This window comes from Netta rufina (assembly GCF_964035555.1).
Source record: "Netta rufina genome assembly, chromosome: 6".
Taxonomy (NCBI): Eukaryota; Metazoa; Chordata; class Aves; order Anseriformes; family Anatidae; genus Netta; species Netta rufina.
The window spans coordinates 33,933,764-33,957,126 of NC_140129.1; the positions used below are offsets into that span (position 1 = coordinate 33,933,764).

Below are 23,363 nucleotides of genomic sequence, written 5' to 3' on the forward strand. Positions count from 1 at the left end.
TGGAAAACACAAAGGGATGTTTCTCTGGCAGCTCTCTGATCCTGGCTGTCCACATCAGCATTTGTGTTGTTTGTCTCTCACATAGTCATGCACGATGACTGCTATGCTGTGTTCAGGCTGTGACGCTGCAGTCCACACAGAGTTTTCCTGCTTGCATTTGCCCTCTCAGTCTCTGCCTTTTTCTTTTTTTTTTTTTCTTCTTCATTTTTAATCTCTGGCCTGACAACATCAAAACATCAAAACAAACAAAAAAGATTTCCAATATGATCTGATATCAGACTGCCACACAGGCAGATAAGTATCGCTGCTTGCTCCAGCCACCCTCTTCCTTCCTTCCTTTCTCCACCCCTCTGCACTGAGCAATGGCTTGCACAGAGAGGTGAGGAGAACACATAACCAGCAACACGTCTCTTTTCCTTAGGGGGTGGCAGCTAAGGGCCAGTGGGCCCACGCTCTGCTCCAGACGATAAGAATTGGGATATCTGCTGTGAGACCGACCTGCAGCCTGACCCCCAAACCCAACCTGACACGGGATCTGGAGCAAACTCACCTCCAGGTCTGTGCTGAGTTACCCGGGTGTCTCTGCTTCTGCCACCTCGTAACACGGCCTCGAGAGCCCACGGTGTGGATGGCAGCAGATGTGGTGCTGAGGCCTGGCCTGGATGGGTGTTTGATGGGTTCATCCCCTTTCCCAAGCCCTCTGCCCTATGCAGCGTAGAGGATGAAGATACTCTATGGGTTATTAACGCTACCGCTGTTCTTAACAATAATTAAGGGGGAAAGAGAGAGCATCGTGCCAGGATCCTGGCCTAATTTGAAGGAAGGAAGAAAAGCAGAGGAGAGGTCTCGTTGAAGGGAAGATCTGTCACTGACACAGAGAGCTAAAGGTCTGCAAAAGCTGGCTGGGCCACGCTTCTCAGTGCTCTGCAATGCCCTGACCCTCGGGTCGGTTGCATGGCCAGAGGGGGATGCTCACCCCAGCAGTCCTCACTGCCTGGTTCCTCTTCAGCAGCTGCAGAGCACAATCATTTCTCATTCCCAGATTTTGCAGAGTTCAGATGTCCCAGACTTTTGTTCTTTCTGTACCCAAGGAGGGCAGGGTGCTCTGTGCCAACATTGGTGCCTCCAGTACGCTCCTTCCCAGTGTTACCCTCACAACTATTGATGGGTTCAAGAGACACAGGGTCAAAACTCCCAGAGTTTTCCATTTTCTGCTCCACGCTGCTTTATGTTAGTTAGGCAGCCTGCATTGCCCCCCTGCTCTTCTGGGATCTCACCAAGGAGGCTGAGGCCAGCTCCTTCTGGCCTGAGCTTTCTAAGCAAGGCACCTCCATCCGTATCAAAGGACCTGAATGCATCATCCATGTGTGAAAACATTGGCCACTGTCCCATTTACTGAAGGGAATAATAGTACCCACTCACCTCTGGGAAGCATACGGAGCACCTCCGATTTATTATTTGTTTTATTTATTTTGTCACATTTATCAGCCATTCAACTCTCTGGGCACACAGCCCATACATTAAAACCCTGAGTATAATACAAAGATCTCCTCTATCCTGAGCGCATCCTTTCTGAAAAACCAGGCATGGGCAGGAGGGAAGGATGAAAGATGCTTTGCACACGCAAAGGATGACAACAATATATTTGTCTCCAATTCTGTTTATTGATGGAACCACTCTGAAAACGTTAGCGACATCAGGACAATAGGATGAGGGTAATAACAAGAGGGAGGGGGGTTGGATGGAAAGCCATGCTGGAGGTTGGGCACTGAGACAGCCTCTAGCCAGCCTGTCTCATGCTCAGGAAGTTCCTAAAATGCTCTTTCCATTATTATTCCTCTAATGACCCCATTAGACACACGTGAAATTCTGAGAAGCCTTAAATATGTTGTAGAGATCCACACTGGCGAATCTGCCCAGCTTTTCTGAGAAACAGCAAGCTGCAATGATGAATGTTTTAACATTGCAGCATCCCAATGTGTAATTTATTTGCTGGAAATTAATTGCATGTGCTGGTTTCATTTTCCTGTAGCGAGTAATCAGTTTTGCTCCCTTTTTAATTAGGTAGCAACGTAGATTCCTCTGCTGATCATGGCACAGGGGTTTTTGCATGTCTCATCTTATACTAAAGGAGATTTCAAATCATTGTCTAGGGCCCAACACAACTTTTGAGTGGGATTAGATTCTCCATCAGCTGCACCTCCTGGGTCACCACTGGTGCAGACCCCTTTACATGCCCCAGCTTGAGAATCCAGCCTGGGTTTTGGTGGCCCTTCCACCCTGCCAACTAGGAGTTTGAAGAAACTCTGTGGAGAAGCCAAGTGAAGGAGCCTGCAATCCCAATGGTGCTGACATGATTTCACCAAAAAAGCGTGTCCCATCTGGAGGCAATCCGCTGGCCCACCAGCTGTGACACCGCACTGATGCTTGCAGGACCTCATAGCCTAGAAGCTTTTGGATAATCTGTATCATTAATAGGGTTGGTCCACACCACACCCAGCACCTCTGTGAGCTCTTCCAGCAGGACAGAGTGCCATCGGCAGCCTCGTGTTTGTTGTGCAGCCGGATGGGGCTGTGTGGACACACGGAGCACGTGAAGGCTGAGAAAGCCACCTCTGCTGACGTGTGCAGGGGAAAGCTTGATGGACTCCAGCAGCTTCTACTTAAAATGTTCAAATGGGATGAGGAGAGTAACTCTCAGCTCCGGCTGCCCTTGGTCGCTTTCAGCAAACGTCAAATTAAGCGGCAGCGGTCGGACAGATTTAGCTTCCATCGGGGTACAAGGCACCCATGCTTCTGAAATACACTCTCCTGAAGCCAAACAAACCTACCGGCGAACCAACGCTGCCGGGGTGAAACGAGAACAACCGCTTCCCATCGCCACCAACCCGCGAAATCCTCCGCCACTAATTAATCTGCAAGGGAAAAGTTAGTTAGCGGGGATTCCTGCTGCCTGCTGGGGGCCTGCCAAGCGGGGCCCCTATCCCCGGGGCACCCCCCAAAAAACGCTGGATTTCCTCGTTCCCGGGGGCGAGCAGCCCGCGTGTGCCCCGCTGCTGGTGGTGGCGGCGGGAGCGCGCAGCGCGGGGGCGCGCCGAGGCGCCGTGCCCGCGCCCGGCGGAGCTGTCCGCGGCTCGTGGTGCTGAAGCCGCAGCGGCCGCCCAGCCCCTGCCTCCGCCCCCCGCCTTCCTCCCCGGCGGGGGCTCCTGCAGCCAGCCCGGGGCATCAAAGGCTGGGGAGGGTCCTCCCTTTGATTCTTCCTCTTCCCCCCCTCCCTTCCTCATCTTCACCCCGCCTTTTCTCTTTTTTTATTTTTTATTTTTTTAATTTATTTTTTTTCTAAAAGCCGGGGGAGGGAGGAGAGCGCGGCCACGTTCCACCCCTCCCTTCCTGCGAATCCCCGCTTGCACTGCAAACAATCTGCCTTCCCCATTGCATCCAAGGGAGATAGCAACAGCAACATCATCACCGCAAGCCGGATGGGAGAGCAGAGAGGAGGCTGCTGAGGGAGAAAGGCACACACGCACACGCCAGCTCGGTGTTGCCAAAGCGGTGGGAGCCGCACGAAAAATAAGCCATGCTGCCCCGTGTGTCTGGCGCATTGTGCTCCACCGGAGCCTTTTAGGAGGAAGAAGAGAATTATCTGCTCCGATTTTTTATTTTTTATTTTATTTTTTTCCTGCCAGCGAGAGTGCGACAGACTTGCGATGGTTGAATGTCAATGCCTGTGAGAGAGAACAACAGTCAGAGGAGGAGGAGGACAGAAGGGGAGGAAAATGAAGGTGGGGACGGTGGTGGAGAGAAAGAAGGAGCCTCGTCCAATGCATCAAAAGGAGGTCCCTGCAATCGCCGATAGAGCCCTGGCCGCCTTGCCATCCACAATGGTCTGTACAAGCTGCCAATGCGTTTGATGACGTTCCTGTTTTGTGAAAGGAGGAAAGGAAACGTGACCATGTAAGATCCACGTTTCTCCGGTCAATTACATGCGAAGAATAGATCCGATTTCGACGGGTTTTTTGGTCCAGGATGGTAACAGCTTAGGGAATAATACAGCTGCCTTCCCTCACCGATTTTGCTCTGATTATTTTTGGTGTGGTCCAGACAGCTGCTGGAAGAGAGAAGGTCAGAATATATAAATAAATATAAAAATATATATGATATATATAATATATATTATATATATATAATATATTTATCTCAGTACCTCTGGGATTAAGCTCATTGAATGCTAATTATTTCTTTCAGGACTTTTAATATTTACAATGAAATCTTTTAAATGCAACGCTAAAATCTGAAGCCACCTGGGAGTACAGTGTTGGAAACGTAGGGTGTTTTCCCACAAACAATGTGAAGGTCTTTTTGTCAAAGAGGCAATTTTGATAATAACGACAGCTACCAGTTTTGCATTTTGCTAGCCAGACTGGCTGCTATTTTGTCTGGGTGCACACCGGGTCTCGCGTGATCGAGTTCGATTTTTTTATTCGAAAAAAAAAAAAAAAAAAGAAGAAGAAAAAGGAAAATTACTTGAGATGCCAAATACTGTCGACGGAACCACGGCCTCCCTCTACCCCAAACCCACCGGAGACGCGGACCCTTCTTTTTTCCAGGCTTAGGAGTTGCCGGAGCAGAGCCGGGGCTGTCTCCCGGGAGCGCCGCACCCCGCGGTGCCCGCCGCCGCCCCTCGCCCCCGGACCCTTTGGGCGTGGGAGCTGCCTGGGCGCCCCCCGCCGCTGCCAAACAAACTTGAGGAGGAATCCACCCCGCCGGAGGGGGAGAAGGGCGATAAAAAAAATCCCCCGGGGAGCGTGGAGCCGGTCGCTTTATTTATTTAATTCTTTTTTTTTTTTTTTTTTTGTAATTATTCCGACCGCTGTTGCTAGCCTCGCACGGTTGCTGCCGGGGATCTCCCCCCCCCCCCTCCCCGCCCTCCGGCCCCTCTTTTGTCGTCTCCCAACCTGCGAGCGCATCCCATCCCCGCAGCGCTGAGACCCCAGCAGAGCCCCCCGCCCTCGGGGCTCCCGGCTCCTGCCCTTTCTTTTCCCCCCCCCGTCTCCTCCAGCCCAGGAAAGGCACATGTTAATACCACCCGGCGCTCTCCTTTTCTGCTACTGCTGCTGCGGGCTCCTCCGTCCGAGACAGATGTTGCGAAACCAAGGCCTCCTCAAGTGCCGCTGCCGCATGCTCTTCAATGACCTGAAGGTCTTCTTGCTGCGGAGACCCCCCGCCCCTCCGCCGCCCTCGCCGCCGCCGCCGCTCCCCATGCCCGGCGGCGCAGAGGCGGGGGCCGGCGGCACCGCTCCGGCCGGGGGGCGCGGGGCCGGCTGGCGGGGGGCAGCGGGCAGCCCGGGAGCCGAGGAGTGGGGGAGCCCCGCCGGGGAGCCCCCGGCCTCCCTGCCCAGCAGCACCTCTTCGGATGACTTCGGCAAGGGCAAGGCCGAGGACCGCTACTCGCTGGGCAGCAGCGTCGACAGCGGCATCCGCACCCCGCTCTGTAGGATCTGCTTCCAGGGGCCCGAGCAGGTGAGGCCACGGAGGGCGGTTGGGGTTGGTTGGGGTTTGGGTTGGGGTGCTGGATGGGTTCTCCAAGGGAATGTGGGGTGGGGGAAGGCTACACGTCCCCCGCGCTGCAGCTCGTCTCCAGTCTTAGGGCCGTGGTGGGGACTCGCGGACTCGGTGTTGGGGGCTCTTTGTCCCCAAGTGGGGTCCTGGATGTGCTGATCCCAGGAATGATGCCGAGGTTGTGTTTAACGTGCTGTTTGCTCTGAAAAATGTGACGGGTCTGTGTAAACACGTGGCGGGAGGCAAACCCACCTCGGCAGCAGCGCCTGGGAATGGCCAGCAAGAGCTCTGCAGGTTGGCCAACGCGGCCATGCTCCCGGCTGCACTACCTGGGGGAGGAAACCACTGGCTGCAAGTGTGCCTGCTGGAGCTGCAGCCTGGAAATACCCCTTGGTACAGCCCGAGGTTGGGCCGGGGAAGTTTGCTTCCCCCAAACAGGAGAATGACACAAATGCAACCTCACCATAACATCAGGTGCCAACCCGGGGCGTTATTCTCCCCATTTAATGACAGCTGCAAGAGGCTCATGTATTTTCAGGCTGGCAGTAACACAGCAACATTTGTGCTTAACATGTCACAACTGTAGGCAGCAGGGAAGGCTGCAGACCTCTACTTGTAGGATCAAGCCTGGATAATATGCAGATAAACCTTATTGCCCAGAGTAGCTCTGTTACCTCTGGTGATAAGCGATCCTTGCAGGAGCATGGGCTGTGAGGTTGGACTTGGCTGACACCCAGTCCCGTTTTAGGCGCGGATCCTGGCACAGAAGGTAATATCTTGAGACCTTGAGCAAAACAGGCTTTGCTCCAAGTCTTCTTTCCCCTTGGTGGACCTGTGTGCTCTGCTAAGGAAAGCCAGCACACACCTGATGGTGGCCACACTTGGGCACACATCCTGCCAGCCCGGAGGGCAATGCCCACGTCTGCTGGGCAGTCATCGTGTTTTCCATGGTGCCAGCCCGAGGATGGGAGGGAGATTAGGGAAAGTGGGGAATGGGCTCACGTTCATCTTTGGAAGAAGCAGGGCCAGCCACCGACTCATCCTAACACCCCTAGGTCTCACAGATCAGAGCTCAGTGGACTGTAGCCTCCTCTAAGAGCTTCTGCAGCTGACCGATAGCTGCGAGAGATGGTTTTCACCATAGGCTTTTAGATGTGGGCAGGGGAAATCATTCTTTTTCAGAGATGCTCTATGCCTTCCTCACTTGACTGTCTCCTCCCCTGTCTCTTCTGAAAGTTGGAAGCTGTGCAACTCCCTGACTGGGAATTTGCATTATTCCACGTTTCTAGTACTCGTCCCTGGCTTACCATTCTGCTGTGTACACGAGACGTAGCGCCCGCAAGATTGGCTTGCGTGTGTGAACAAATAGAGCCGAAGCAGAATTAAAATAGAGGCAACTCGCATCCTTGGCGAACATCAATGCTTGAAAATAATTGGATGCTAATTTTCACACTTAAAACCTGTGTAGGTTGCATTGTAAAAGTGGGACTATTTGCTGACCATCTGCCAGCCTACCTGAGTGAGAAGCTGAGCAGACGTGACTGGCATCTAATAGAGTTTCAGCAGGATTTCTCTTCTTTGCTTCTCACAGTTCCTGACTGATATAATAAGACACTTACAGCTGGATTCTGCCAGTCGTCCTTGAGTAGTACCTCATTCTGCAAATAATTTCTTCTTCACCAGCACGTCGAGGAGCGCCTGAAACCCTTTGCCCTGCAGCAGCTGGGAAGTGCCAGTCATAATGTAGGCCCAAGGTGTGGGGCTTTAAAACGTGGTCAGATCCTGACACAGTTCCCTAGAAGTACAGTTCAGAACAACCGAGAGCTGAACCAGTGCTACTCGAGACCTGCAGTTTGGTTTATTTGTCCCTTACATCTGACAGGGCTAACTCCTGAATTCCATGTTCTTTCTCGTTATGGTAGTTACTGCTGGTTTAGCCTTTATTTCCCATTTGTTTTCCAGCTGAACAGCTGAGCACAGACCTTCATGTTTCAGACCCTTGCAGCCATAGATGTCACAAATGCACATAATTCCATACCACCCTTGCCAAGATTGTCATGAAAATATCTCCACTTGGAAACAAAATGTAATTGCTAGTTCTTTACTGTGCAGATTAATAACAATGACAGAAATAAGCAGTGTTTTATTTACCTGTCAAAAACATCTGAAACTGCTGCAGCTGTGGGCAAATTTGCAGGGCTGCATCACAGTACCAAGAACAAAAGCCTTCATTATAAATTGACTGTTAGGCGCTCTAAGCTTATTTACCCAGATAAAATGACAGTGAGTCTCCAAAAGATGTTTTAATCCTTTTTTTTTTTTTTTAAATACAACAGCCAGAAAGGTTTCTTACTAATCTGGCTTCACAAGTGGATTTTGTTTAATATCTAATGCAAACCAAAATCTGTAGGGATTTTCACTTTAAATTTATGATTGCCCAACATGCATAATACTTCAGGCTACTGAATTGCTTATATCTTAAGCTCCTCGTGTTTGTTTGCGGCTGCTATGGGTAAACTGATTCTTTCATTTAGAAATGTGCTGAGGGCTGTAGGAAGGAGTAAATCTCATTATTGTAAAACTGCTCCCATCCTTTCATGTTACTCGAGAGAAATCAGTAATGCAGATGAGAAAGAGTGGATCTGATGACCAGGTGAATGCAATGTCTGGGCTCCCATTTTGAGGGTACAAAGAGCAAGCTCTGCTTAGGGCTGGCAGTTGAAAGAGGCCAATTGCTTTTATTGAAGACTAGGGCATGAAAACTGGTGGGGTGGACTCTGCACTTGGGAATGGCATTGCCTGTCAGGGACTTGCTTGGCATTTTCAAATGTTTCACTCAGTAAATGTCCTGCACCATTGTGTCAGCTAATTCTGAGGCTGTGGATGGAAAGGCGAAGCTTGGGGGAGAAAGTGAGAAAGCAAGATGCTGGAATATTTTCTTCTGTTTTGGTTAATGCTCTGTGTTTGCAGAATTGTGTCTGCTTTCCTGGATCTTTGACAATGTTCTGCAAGAGAAGGAAACTAAGATGAGCTCTGCTCTCACAGATGTTTCCTAGTGCTTGGTATAGATCCAAGCTGAAAGCAAATCATGGCGAGTAGCAGGAAAAGACATGGGTGAGAAGTCCCTTCACATCAGCAGATAAAGTGTTTGCCCATGTCACAAGAAGTTAGCAGTACGGCAGGGTTTAGGATCTCCGAGTTGGTGCTGGCTGTGCCAAAAAAAATAGAAAAGCTTTCTTAGATGAAACTGAGATCATTTGGAAATCAGTGTCTCAAGGATTGCTTGTCAGTCAGAGTGTGCATGCATCTTTTCTTACCTGTCGGTTTCTGTCTGTGTTTCTCTACTTCTCTGTTCAGAGGAAAAATACCATAAAGATGGGGATTTGAAAAGTCAGTGTGGATAGGATTGGTTGGCTGAGGAGGATCAGGGAGAACAGACTGTGACTCTTTTGCCAGCAGGCTGCTAGCTTGGACGTAGCTCAGTACTCAAAAGAAATGTTTGAAAATAGACTATTCTTCTTCCCAAAGTCCCCTCCAGACTTTAGGGAAATCAGCTCATTAATATGTGAACACGAAGACCTACAAGGAAACTGGAAGGGAAGACAACTTACATGGATAGTAGGACATGCATTTCTATGTGATATGTCATTAGGCAGTGGAGCTCCTTGCTGCAGGACATTAGCAGGACAAAGTGCTTAACTAAGTTTAATAACGGTTGTAAAGCCATGTGGATACCAAAGGATCTGGAGACATCAGAATTAATGATAACACATCTGAAAGTAAAATCCATGCTTTAGGTCTGAATCTCAAGATCAGGATAATACTGAAGAGGAGCAGAGCCCTAGGGCTGGTCTCTAGCCCCAGGGCTCACCAGCCCCTTGTGCACAGCTGGTGAGATCTGTCCCTCCAGGTGCATGTCTGGGTTTCATGCCTGTGCACGTTCATGTGGGTACCTGCCACACTCAGGATGTCTCTGGAGCTAAGATGGCCACAGATGTGAAGAGAGTCCCTTCCCCTGCACCAGGACTGCACCAGGGTACGCGCAAAGCAGCTCTGCCCCCACCTGGCAATTCCTTCCTTGTTCCTGCTCCTAATTCCTCAGTCTGGATGAAAATGCTATTCTTGGTGGTCCCAAGTAGACGCAATGCCTGCCTAGTACCGCTGAGTCAGGATGTGCCACTGGAAATAACAAGTGACAACCTCAACCCCGTTCCTGTTGCAAATACAGGGACACGCAAAAGCCATCGTTAGCTTGCTACCTGGTAGTGTCTGAAGTCATGAACTAAGCCAGGAAATATTGCCACTCTACAGACTGGGTATCTCAGTAGTACAGAGGAGTGCAGTAAATCACTGGGATGCTTGATTTCTGATTTACAACATTGTAAGACAGGGCAGAATTAGGTACCTCCTTCCTAGAGTGAGATAAAGAGGAAAAGAGGTAACCTTTGGCAGAATTTAGGGCACGAGCGTAGTAATGAATGAGAGGAAGAAGAAACAACTGCACAAGTAGCATTACAAGCAAGTGGAAAGCCGGGCAAGCTCAGGAAAGGAGATGCAGGTGTTTGGTGAGATCTGTCTAAACTGGCTAGAACATCAGCACACTGTTTTCGAACATGTTGAATCACATAATGACAGTGCAGGCGTCCCATCCGAGTCCTTTTCATAGGTGTGTTCCCACATGATTCATTTACATGGTGTTAGAAGGAGAATTATTCATTGGAAAACAGCCAGTCCTGCTAAAAATGAAGTCTAAGAGATCCTGGGATGCAGCCCTTTAGATTTCAATCTGTATATTGAAATACATGGCAGAAAGGGAAAGAGAAAGCTTCCTGTGACATTCAATCCACCTCTCTGCTTTCCTGTCTTTGACTTTCAACACCTCTATGGCTAGTGTCCCCGGATCAAATCTCTACTGTGCAGGCAGAACTTTTTTGGCTTCAGCAAAAGCTTTGCTTGAGCCATCAACTGAATGGAGCCCAGGATGTCATCTATTTTAGATTTAGACTCTGTTGCCACAGAGTTGATTGGCAAAGCTCCCATTAACTTCAACAGCAAAAGGGTAGGCATCCAGTAGCAGGGACTTGACCCCTGTATTTCAATAATGTTGTGCACACAGCGGGGTTTCTATAAATAATACTGAAGGCCACTAATCCCATTGACTTTTAATTGCTCCAGGAGACAGGGTTTTCACCTTTTGTGCCTCCTGAAACTATGATGCCTGACCCATTTATTTTAGTGCCACCAGCTAGCCTGAGGAGCAGTTTTTCTTTTCTTTCACTTTCCCCCATATAAAAGGCGTCGTGAAGGAACTTGTCTGTGTTTGTGTCACTGTTTCTTAAATATACATTTCAGACCATGATTAACAGTGGCTGATGTCAGTTAGTGACAGAACAAGCAATGCAAAAGCATGTAGCTTCTTTGTTTGCATCTGTAAAGTCACTGTTATTCCCACAAAGGCAACACTTGCTCCTGGAAGGGCTCTGTTTGTACAAAACCGACTTGCATTCAGGTTGTCTTTCAAGCAAATATTCATTCACAGCAAGGGCCTCCTGTGTGGCAGCCTTTTCCTCACATTGGTGTTTTTCCATTCAAGGATGGTCCAGAAGTCAGAAGTACGGTTGTGCCAGAATCTGGATGATTGATAGTGTCTGTGATGCTCTGTGTCCTATGTGTCCACTGCGCACGCGGCTCCAAGTCAATGAAAGGTGAATGCATCTGTAAAGCTTCCAGCTTTGACTGCACTCCCAGAGACAGGCCTTGGTCCAAGGCTTCTGGATGGAAGCTGTCCTTGTATCACTTCCCAAGGAGCTGAAAGTGCTCAGCAGCCCTTCAGGTTATGCCCACAGAGATCCATTGCCGAGGGGAGGAATAAACCAGTTGGAGATCATGCTATAGGCGTTTATTTTTATGCAAGAGACAGCAGCTGAACTACCAGCCCCACACCTAAACCCCTGCTTTTGCTGGGCAGAGAAGGAGGACACACCAGTCTCCTTCTAAAGAGGCATTTCAATCTCCGCAGGCAGTTTACTACACTTTAGCTCCCAGCAGAATACCCGCCATGGGGAGGGATGATTTAATGATGTGGACTGAGTTAAAATAATCTGAGCTGAAAAGTGGGTTATGTTTTCCTCACTCCTAGTCCTGGAGTAAGAAAATAAGATAGACCACAATCAGTATTGGTCCATATCTGTGGCTAACCTGTCTCTCTTATTGCTGATTATGAAAGTCAAGAAGCCAAGTGAAGGTGTTAGTTGTTAGACTGTATGCTCATCAGATCTTCTCTACACCTTTTGGTTGATTTCAGTCAGGTTTGGCAGGGAGTGGAGATCTGAAAGGTGTTAAATTCCTGCAAGTTTCAAGATAACCAGCTGGATGAAGAAGAAGAAAACTAGTAGTGTCCTGTGTGGGAAGGGTTGAGCCATTGTCTCCGATGCACTATACACAGTAGAGTCCATGCAGCAGGACAGAGCTTCAGCTGGAACCAAAGCTTTAACTGGATCATGTACCCCATTAGAAAAGGGAAAAAAAAAGAAAAAAGGGTATGGTTTCCATGGAAAACCAGACTCAAATAATACAGAATAGCTTGTTAACTTTTTATCCTTTTCCTTTTCCTTTGTTAATCAGGGTTACTTGCCTAAAAGGAGTTGCTTGATGTTGAAGACTTATTTAGCTTCCCCCATCCTTTAACAACTGACCTTTTATCCTTTTCTGCTTTATCAGTGGTTACAGTAGAACAGATTAGTTTGTTGGCAGTGAAGAGTGATGAGTGATGGCTTTCCTCTGGTGAGGAAAATAAGAGCAAGACCTGGAAACCTATGCGGGTAATAAATCTGCTGTTGCTCTACCCCTTTGTGAAAAGTGATGAGATAAGGCAAAATGTTGGTGGGCAGACTGGCTCCAATGACAAGGCCCAGGTCCTGAAATCCTCACACATCAGTTCTTCTGTCATGGTTTTAAGTTCTTTGGTGCTTCTCTCTCAATTCCTTCTCTTCATCTTGGTCAAAGTCCAAAGATACACCAGACCTTGGTGTATCTCACCAGACCACCCATCCCATCTGGCTCTGCTCTGTATAGGTTCTCCGGTGGTCTATGTTACCATCTTATCCAAGCACCCTCTATTTGCAGCTCAAACACCAGTGGTGCACTAAGTGTCATCTCCCATAACAGTCACATAAGTTTAACCTGCTTCCCTGGGTGGGAATGAAGGAAGGGATGGTGCAGAACGGAAGAAGGGTAACCAAAAATCTGTTTTGCAATTTGTTTTATTCTTTTCTATGGAGGCCAAAGACTGCTACTGTCTTTGTGGTGTCCCATTGTGACATGTCACCCTTAGCAGATGTTTACCAGGAGTTGGCTGACATGATGTTTATGTTAAAGGCGAGGTGAAGAGGTCACCTTTGCAGAAAATACAAATCATTTGGGATCACCTTTAAAGTCTGTAGTGCACTGAGCATTTTGGAATGTCTGCCACCATGTGATGAAGGCAGCCCAGAAGCTGTAGCCTCTGTAAAGTCTTTTCCTGTGACTACCGGAATAACCTCTGCTGCTACGTGGGTTTAACTTCTGTTACTTAATCCATGCACTGATCCTGCCCAAGCACTAGGCAATGCCCAGGTCTCAAGAGATCAATTAGTCCACCTATCCAAAATCCTGACAGAGGCTGTTCTAACCAGTTCTTAAGGGTAAGCGTGGCTGGAGACTCCAGTTGTCCCTAGGCACTCTGTTCTAGGACTTCACTTCCTTCTTGTTAGCAAATTTTATATAAAGTCTGACCTGAATCTTTCCTGCTGCAGCCCATTTCTTCTCGCACTGCCCATTAGGATGGCAGCAGATTATTTTTGCCTTTTGCTTTTCTTTTCCAAGTGGCAAGTAATTGAAGGCGTTATCCGGTAGTTGGATGTAAATATAGCAAAAATTGATCTGCTGAGGACTTACCAAGTTGAAGTGACACCTAAAGGCATGATGCTTCGTGTTCCTCTGTAGGCCAAACAATCGCAAATCTATCTTTGCTCTTATGACATGCTTTCTAGACCTCTGATCATCCTTGGTGTTCTCCTCTGGATTTTCACCAGATGGTCCATATTTTGCTTTAAATGCACTGACTGAAGTAAGAAACAATCATCCAGTTGAGTTCTTGTCAATGCTGAGCCGTGCAGAAAGGTTTTGAGTCCTCTTTAACAGATAATATACGCCATCCATTTCAGGGTGATGTTTGCCCTCTCTTTTAATTAATTTATTTTTTTGAGCAGCAAAAAGTTATTGATTGTTTTAAACTCATGAACCCATATAATATCCATGTCCTTCAGAACTGCTCCCTGGTCAGTTCTCCATCCTGGATCTGTGCAGTTGAAATTGCTGCCTTGGTGGAGGACCTATATGTGGCCCTACTGAATTTCATCATTTTTTTCAGTTTTCTCCATAGCAGCAGCCCCTTCCAGGTAGGCCTGCAGAAGCAGTACACACTCACTGTATTGAATCTTCCATGTCATTAATGACTTGATCTCTTTTCCCCTGAGTCTTGGAGAGAGCTGGGAGGAAGAGGCTGGAGGAGCAGCTTTAAGGATCCCATCTGTCAGAGATGAGCCTTACGGATGGGACTGTTCCTGTCACTGCTCACATATAGCCATGTGTAGGATGGGAGAAGGGATCCCCACTATTTCATTTCAGGTGTCTATACTCTGCCCCCAGCTAAAGTCACTCCCAGTAAGGCTGAACATGATCTTTCTTGGCAAATCCTCCAGCCAGTCCTGCCTGAAATGTTGATCCAGCTACCTATTTCTCTCCTGCTTCTGCAGTCACTCTGTCACTGGTGGGATGGCTAACATTTCCTCCACAGTCCCTTCATGAATTCCACAAAGCTCCTTTCTCTTTGTCCTTCCCATTTTTCTCCAGCTTGTCTACTTCCTCCATTATGCCAGCCCTTAAGGCAGGTTTCATTCATTTCAGTCCAACCCCAGAGGTCTTTCTATTTCCCAGACTTCTCTTGCTGAATGATCTGGCATCACCTCAGATTTCTTTTATCCAGCGTTTTCCTCTGTGTCCACCTTTTTTTCTGCCTTTTCTTGGGCCGGCACTGTCACTCAGGGCATTAACCTTACCCTCAGCTTAAGCTTCTTTCATTTCCCAGCTATGTGTACAGGTTGTGCTCAGATCTTTTGGTGCTTTCTTCCGTGTCACACAAACACTTGCTCAGATCCTCATCTCTTGACTTCATTTCTGTGATCTTTTTTTCTCCAACCTCCCCAGCGCAGACATTGCCTTCCTTTACTTGCGTCAAGACCAAGATGTGAAGATCATTTTCTTTGATTGGTACTTTGATAGAAAAAGAGGTTCCCCTGAGAACCGCCACGTGCGCTTCCCCTCCCAACAGCGCTCACTGTCATTACCCAGGTGGATCCTGTCCAGTTTTTACTCCAGTCCCCAGTCATTGGCAGAGCCAAGAAAACCTTGTAAATGAAACCAATGAAGACACATTATACAGCATGGACACTCAGACATCCTGCTGATATTTCCCCTATGTCACATCAGCATCTACCCTGGCAATTTCATGTGGGTGATGAACTAAAAGTTCAAGGGTGGTTTGCGTTTTCCACAAGTACAGGGCCATGAGCTAAACCTGCTCCTCCAAACACCCCAGAACCTTTAGTTGTGTCAGGCCTTCTTCTCAGTCTTGCATGACCTTGCCCTGTCCAGTGGATGAAGTTCTTTCCGTCTCCTTTTCCCCTGGTTAAGCGCAGTAGGACCTGTCAGGATTAAAGGTGCTGGGGAAGTACAAGCTGATTATTATCCCATTCCAAGTGATATTAAAAGAACATTAAGATGGATCAGATGAGCATTCAAGAAAAGTAGGTAATAATAAAGTATTATATCAGCAGAGAAATGGCAGTTAAGTAATTAAAGAGAAGGGTTTGCACAAGAGGCAGAAGTAAAGGTATGGGTGCTTCTGGCCTCTAGACCATTCTTTATTTTAATACTACGGTAACCTTTAGAGGGTGTCAGTATGTCAAGCACCGTACCAAGAAGGGAAGCAAGGCTTTTCCTGTGCTAGAGAGCACACAATTTAGCACATAGAAAAAAAAAAAAAAAAAGAAACAAAAAAAAAGAAACAACAACAACAAACATTTCCTTAACACTGAAGAGAGGTGAATTCTGACAAGATTTAAGGCCAGAGGGGTATTATTGGACTAGTATAGTCTGAACCTCCTTATAATTGCAGTGAAAGAAGTTCAACCAGTGAAATTCATGCTTGAAGGTTACTAGCTGAGCAAGGGCAAGAGGAGAAATACCCCATCCTAATTTCAACATCTCTAACAATGGGAAGTTGTTGCAGTGCCCAAGGAGAAAATCTGGGGAAACAGAGAACTGAAATTGTCTTTGCATATAAACTTTTGTCTTTTCTGTCACAGAAAGGACCAAATACTTTGTACAAAAAAACAGCTTCTGTAACCCTTGGGCTGCCTGGCAAAGGTTTCCAGGTTTCCCTCATGGAGAAGCTTTGTGTTTGAAGACAGTTTTACTCCACATCAGATTAAAAACAAGAAAGTTTCAGACTGGGCAAACATGCATGGGATTCAGCAAGTTAGGAAAAATCAGTTCATAGCCTCCTCTGACATATGAGAGCAGAAATGTTGTCACCTACATTTAACCCACATTTGGAAAATTTTCTTCATAGACAGGATGGCTACATCATTTCTAAGAAAAAGCTTTCTACAGCCCCCATAGCCTGCAGGAAGGACTCCCGCATAAAATTCAGCTTACTAAACTGCCATGACCTGACCCAGCTGCCATCAGCTTTCTCTTTCCCAGTCCTCATGGGTTTCTTTCTTGCCCTTCATGCAAACATGAAAATCTACAGCAAAGCCCCTGGCTGTGTTATCTTGCAGCTATTCAAGAGATTTCCTCTCTCACCTTTTACTTTATGTTGCCAGGCAAGAAGAGCTTCACCTCTTCAGAGGTGTGCTCAAGCATATGGTGGTGTGCTCAAACATAAGAGGACAGTGGCAATTCTGAGTGTCATAGCTCAGGTCAAACAAAATTACATGACCACAGAATTATTTAGGGTGCAGGAATCTCTGGAGGCTTTCGTCTCCAACCTCCTGCTCAAGCAATTCGTCCTAGGTCAGGTTGCACAGGGCATTGTCAAGCTGAGAGCTGGGTACCTCCAAGGATGGTTGTTGCACTTACCTCTCTGGGCCCCTGGTCCAGTATTTGAATTCCCTCCTGGTGATTTTTTTTTTTTTCTGATTTCTAATCAGAATGTCTTATGTTCCAAATTGCATCTGTTGCCTCTTGTCTTATAACCATGTACCTTCGAGAAGAGTCTAGCTCTGTCTTCACTCTGCTTTTCCGTGAGAAGGCTGAAGACAGCAATAAGATCTCCCCTTAGCCTTTACAGTGAATTTAGGAGGAGGTATACAAAAGATAGGATTAAATGTCTGCTCTAGCTCCCCAGGGTGGATTTGGACAGGGGTTGAAATTTTTGTAATGGTAGTCAGATAAATATCAAGGGAAACTAGCTGCCCAGCCACAGATTGAAGAACAAGAACAAACATTGCTAATAATAGCTAAGGCTCAGATATTTCTGTTTGTCATAGCCAAGACATTTCTTGATCCAATAATCACTAAACCTCCAAGAGGTGATACTATTTCAAAACCAAGTCACAGGAAAACCGGTCGTAGAAAAGCTTGATTGAGCAAGAACTATTTCTGTTTAAATTGAACAGAAGGATAAGCAAAAAGAGATTTGTAACTAAGGTTTTCAACTTCGCAAAAGTAGATTTTGAAAAATTAGGAATCTTTAAAAATATGCAATATAGCAGAAATTTATTTTACATTGCCTAATGACTACCAAAACAGCCATTAGTCTCTTTATAACAAACAAAAGCATTCTGTTACAATTGCTGCTTTCTGGCAGCTCACAGTCATTCTCCCTTCTACGGGCTATTTTTGCTTTCTGCTTTCACTTAATTTGACTGGAAAGCTGGAAAGCTTCAAAGCCTGTCCCAAGATGTATTTTAATAAAAATAAAATAAAAAAAAGAATATTCTTCTCTACCTCTAGCTTGCTTTTCTAAGCAACAGTGCTTATCCATGTAAGTTCTGTTTATAAATCCATTAGACGCACTCAATAACAGTTAAACTTCTTTGCCAAAGTCAGCCACCTTTGACAAATAAAGGGTGCAGAATTCTCAAGCTCTTATGAATTTCATGAAAACATGTGGCCAAGTGGGACATACCCCCAGGCTGGGTTTGTGATGCCATGGAAGAGAACTGTCATAAGAGGTTCACCCCTACTAGACATCAAAGAAGCCACTTTACTCCCAGGTACAAATGTGAGAGACAAATGCTCCATTGCCCATTGCTCTCAGAATTTTTTTATTTATTTTTTTCTCTGTTCTGTTAGAAGAGGCAAGAAAAAGATCCATCTGCTAACAGAGGCTGAGCATAGTAAGTTTGAATATCTACATATTTCAGAAAATTATACATTTCGGAAAACCAAGGAGCCGCATAGTAAAAGTTTTGGATCTTCTCCACTGATCACAGTCCAGGAGCTGTTATTTCAATCATTCTCTTCCGAGAGCACTTCACAACAGGGTGGTCGCACCCACCCAAAACAGTTACCCCTCAGACAGTGCAGACATGAAGGTTTAGTGTATTGCCACACAGGAAGCCCTGAAAGCCTGAACCAGCATCTTTGGTACTTGGTTGATGGCAGCACCTCTTCCCCAAGCCTGCAGAGCCGTGTGTGTCACTCAGTGGCTGTAGCAAACCCAACTGGAGCGGAGAGCCAGGTGCTGGGGTGGGGGGCAATTGCAGACCACTTAAGTGAGTATGCACTGTATGGGTGCGTACTCAGAAATATATCAGAAATAATTCTGTCCTACTTAGTGAGAGGAGGAACTTTGATAAGAGGCAGCCAAAGTGCCTCTGTAAGTGGGAAAGTGAAGTAAGCTGCTGGAACTCTTCAGAAGTTGATATTGTTGTGGTAAACCAAGGGCAGTGCCGAGACACTTACAAGGCTACAGCCTTGCGGATTTCCACAGAGCAGTCCAAGAGGCTCCACATCAGAGATTATTTGCAAACGCAAGGCATACAAATGTGTGTGTGTGTAACCGAGCTGCTCTGTGTGTGTTCAGGAGGATCAGAAACATACGGGGTAAATGTTGCAATCTCCTCTGAAGCTGGCAGGAGGTTTGCTACCATATCAGGGCTCTGTTTTCTGTTTGGGTTGGATCCAGTTATTTTTCCCTTTAGTGGATGTGAGGAGGCCACTGAGATCAAGTTTCTCTGGTGAAGCAGAAAGTGCAGGCGGGTGATCATGGCAGACTGGAAGCGAGAAAATGCGTGCTCTGCTTCTCCAACCAGCACCAGGCTGTGTTGTACATGCTGGATTTTCCCCTATGTGTTCCTGAGGGGATCCCACCACCACCAGGAGAGCCCAGTTACATCCATCTTCCACAGCCCTTGCTTCTTTGTGTCACTCCCAGTTCTCCCATCCCTGTTTGTGTAACTCCTTCCACAGGATTTATCACATCGCCCCTCTCCAGGTAATGTCCCTTTGACAAACCAGGGAGATTTAGCTCACTGTCTTTTTTCACCAGACAATCCTCTGCCCCTAAGCGCTATGATCAGAGCAGCAGTGCCAGCCCTGCAAGGCTACGAGGGAGGTTTTCACCTGCTCTAACTACATCCTGAATGTTCCCAGTTTTTCAGCGTGCTCTGCATTTCGGCCTGATTAGGCTATTTGTTCTGTTGTATTGCAGAAACAAGGAGTGGTACTTAGGCACAGGAGAGTATGTTCCCTCTGTATCCTGTAAAATAAGATAAAATTTGCTCAGCTGGAAATGAAACAACCTGGAGTTCAAAATTCACTTCCACGGACAGCTGTTCTGCATTTTCCATATGCTTACCAGCCATCAGTGTTGGCCAAGGTCTCTCCCCCAGAGTAAATGCCCCCAAGGCACTTAGCCATTTGTATGCTGGAGATGCCGATGAGGCAACAAGAGGCTGTACAAGCACATGGAGATGGGGAAAAACATCCAGATCTCTGCCATTCAGCCTGCCTTAGACTATGTCAGGGGCAAGTCTGGGTCCATTGAGTCACCTGTCTCAGACTGCCCTGTTGTCTTCTGTTCCCAGAGGTGAAATAAAATCTCTGAGTCCTCCTTGCCCACACTCTGCTGCTAGAGTTCGGTAACCCTCTGACACAGCCTCGGATGATGTACCAGGTCCCTCAGTTATGGGTGGGTGGCAGCATGAATAATAGCCCTTCCCAAGATTTATATGCTGTGGGGGGAGAGGGAGGGATCTTTGCCATATATATATCTACCTATAAATGCATATGGCATAACTGCTGGGACCCAGCTGCACTCACATGACTGTCTTTAATCTGTTTCCTTTTAAATCACTGTGTCTACATTGCCTTGAGCTGTTTTTCTTCCATCCTGAAATGCACACACAGCATTTGAGGTAGGTACCTTCAGTGCACTGCTCCCTCCTGGACTATAAAACCCTCCAGGGTTTTCATGAGATGCTGGAGGTCGGGGACTTGGGTTCCCACTAACACACTCCCGGACCCCTCTGTATTTCAAGGATCAGTGTGATTTCCAAGCAGCAGCCACACACTGTCGCAGTGTGCACTGAGCCCAGTGCTCATTATTAGGCAGGGATTTGCTGTGCACAGATTTGCGGCAGTGCAGTGGAAGGCAGATGCCACGTGGCTGAGGCAAATTGGATAGAGAAGGAGATTAAACGGTCACTTGTGGGTCAGCTTTTCCTGCAGAGGGTGGCCTGGAGCCATGGTGCACATCTGGGCTGTTAAGCAGAAGCAGCAGTTTCAGGCTATTGCAAGGCACTTTCTTGGAGGTCTCTCTGGAGCTCACCACAGGACTGGAGACACCACACACCAACCAAGAGCTCCCCATCCAGGGATGTTCCCCTGCAGAAAGCAGTCGTTTTGGAAGGTGACTACTCCTCGCTGTTGCTGGTATGCTTGTACTCAGAGACCAGCTCCTCGGCTGTTTCTGCCAGTACTGTATGCATGGCACGTCCAGTGCAGCTTGTAGTGATTTGCAGTTTGTCACAACTGGGCTGAATCACACCAGCCCACGGGCTAGGCCTGAGTGTCTTTTGTTGTTTTTCTAACCCCTATACTGGTGCTCTGTGCCCATCCACTGAAAAATATCTTTCCATCTGGCTGTCAGCCATCAGGTTCACCAGGTCATGTGTACAGGCTGGCCTGGACATATTTAAGACATTATGACTTGGAGACCAGGAGCTAAGAGGCTGAGGTGATCATTTAGGATACATAGATCCGATGTGCTATGCAGAGTTGAGCACATTCTGACACTGGGATGGATGTCAGGGCTTGACTGTGAAACAGCAGTGAGCCCTTGCTGGACAATACAAGTGGTAAAGAAAACCTCTCGATCGGGACAGTTTTTAACCCATGTGGGGACTCCTCTCAGCAAACAGCACATCATAAAATGGAGGAAAAGCACACAGCCTGCCCCCGTGAGTGCCCAGAAATGGGCAACTCTGCTTTGTGAGGAGCCAGGCTTTGCCTTTCTGCTGGGGGAAAAAAAAAAAGGTACAACAAAGGGTGAGGGGAACTGAGCAGCAAACACAGCCCTAGATAGTTACCCTAGAAATCAGTATTAGCAAAGACCAGGTATTAGGGTCAAGGTGGCAGCTCGGTCACTGGTTACTAAACAAGCCCCAGCCCAGATGCAGGGAGGACACATTTAGAGTAGTTTCACAGTGACAGCTTGACTGGAGGTTCCTCTTCCAGTTCAAGGGGATGAAGGAAGATGAACAACAACCCAAGAATCTCAGCTTCTCCTCTGAGCTCTGTAAACAATCCCTGATCCTGGGCACATCATCAATGCGGGATGCAGCTCCAGACTGCAGACACCTCAACGTGAGTGTCGCAACGTAGGTGTTTGCATGTGGACTGGGTGTCTAGGCAGTGAAAATCAAGAGCTTGACTCATGCCCACACAATGATTTCTTAGTGGAAAACATCTCAAGGTAGGTAATTGAATCGTGCCCCTAGTCAATACAGTCAGTGGAGCTGGAGAGCTAGACACCTACATTTGCTCAGCTGACTCACTCGTGGGGCTGCACTGTCAGCATTGACTAGACCTCCATCGATTATACGGAGCACAGATACCCACTGCACATATAGCTACTGCTTCTAGATATAGTCTGTCTGGACCTGGATTCACCTATGGTGATACATACAGCCATTTCATCCCGTCATAAAATGAAAGTAGGACTCTTCAGTTCCCCCTAGGAAAGCTGTAAAGATCCTTCCTCGCCTGTACCACACCTAAACCCCTTCAAAGCTAGGTGCTCCGTGGATGCAGAGTGATTGCATTATTGTAAGTAAGCAGTAATTTGGAAATGCATGCAAAACATTGAAGAGTAGTAAACAGATGGGAGACGCTGCCAAGTAAGGCCACGCTGAAGCGGTGAGTGAAAATAAGTGTTAGAGACAGTCTGACATCTTTATAAGGAGACAGACGTGGCCAGGGTTTGAAGTGTATAGCAATGAAATGGGGTCAAGGAGGTGAGCTGCCTTTCCTTGGCCAAGTTCTCCTCCTGTGGGGCAGTCCCTTCTGCACTCGGACCAGCAAGTGCTCCTCTCTGCTGGCCTGACCGGGAGTTTTTGAGATGATCCCAGCCTGACCCAGCTCCAGTGGGCAAGGCAGGAAAGATGATCCTGTTTATGATGAGCTGCTGTGTGGGAGAGAAGAGATTTTAAACACATCCTTGAAGTCACCAGGTTACACCAGCTCTGGGCTGAGTTGAACTGACAGGTACTAATTACGGAGAGAAAAATGACTCACTAAAAACCAATAATAATTGTCTTACATCTAATTAAAATGGATGATTTACAGTCAAATAGAAGACTACAGTCTAGGCACAGGGGACACGCAGGATGTGATGGACAACCTGCAGCCCCACATAGCTCTTGCAGAAAGAAAAGTTCAGAAGTTGTGCGAGGCGTGCTCTATTTCAATTAACCGGAGCCCAGAAAGGCTGTTCTGCAAACCTAGGCAGAAACTGCATGTCAGGACTTCCCGGCACAATGCTGAAAGTCCAGCCTGATGCTGCTAGCAGCAAAACTTCCCTGGCTTCTGAGGAGTCAATATATTCCCTTTTCTGGAATATGTATTTGATATATATTCAATATATCAATATATATCCAATATATTCAATATATTTGATATATATTCAATATATTCCAGTTCTGGAACTGCTGCTGGAAATGCTCCCATGGGGAAAGGAGAACATCGGCATCTCACAGAGAAATGGTGAGGGGGGCAGGCATAGTAAGCGTGTGACAGGCATTTCTGAAAATTCACGTGCCTGTTGAAGGCGTTAAAACTATTTCCTGTTGGTGTGATAAGAACGTATGAAATATCTGGAGGGATTTACACGTGCGTGGATTATAAGGAAAGCTCTTGTATTTTGAAGGATTACATACTTTATTAGAGTATACGCTGCATAAGTAGTACTGAGAAGAGTTCCTGTGTATGTGTGTGCTGTGAAGGAGTAGTAAGCAAAAGACAAGTGGTTGTCTGTGGTTGTAGGTGTAATTTGGATGAATAGGCACAGTTTCTCTCTTTTTGGCATACAGAATTTTCTCAGCTCCACAAAGTGACCTGTGGCCTGTAAGAAATCTGAGCTGGCAGCGTTGAGGCTCTCCCTCTTTGGGTGTAAATGCCTCCACCACACTTCATGGGCATCAGAGCTCCGGGGACCCGTCTCTGGATCCCAACTCACTTTTTAACCTTGGGCA

The 23,363-nt window shown here is 47.2% G+C and overlaps 1 protein-coding gene across 1 annotated transcript in view; it reads left to right on the forward strand.

Moving 5' to 3' along the window:
* Window positions 1-5,073: 5,073 nt before the first annotated feature.
* The window catches only part of MARCHF4 (membrane associated ring-CH-type finger 4), a gene marked incomplete at both ends in the record, with an annotated part of 82,605 nt that continues 64,315 nt past the window's right edge, over window positions 5,074-23,363 (forward strand). The window contains one exon of the mRNA XM_084289366.1: window positions 5,074-5,520. Within this exon, the coding sequence (XP_084145492.1) occupies window positions 5,074-5,520 (447 nt within the window). The remainder of the gene's footprint in view (window positions 5,521-23,363) is intronic.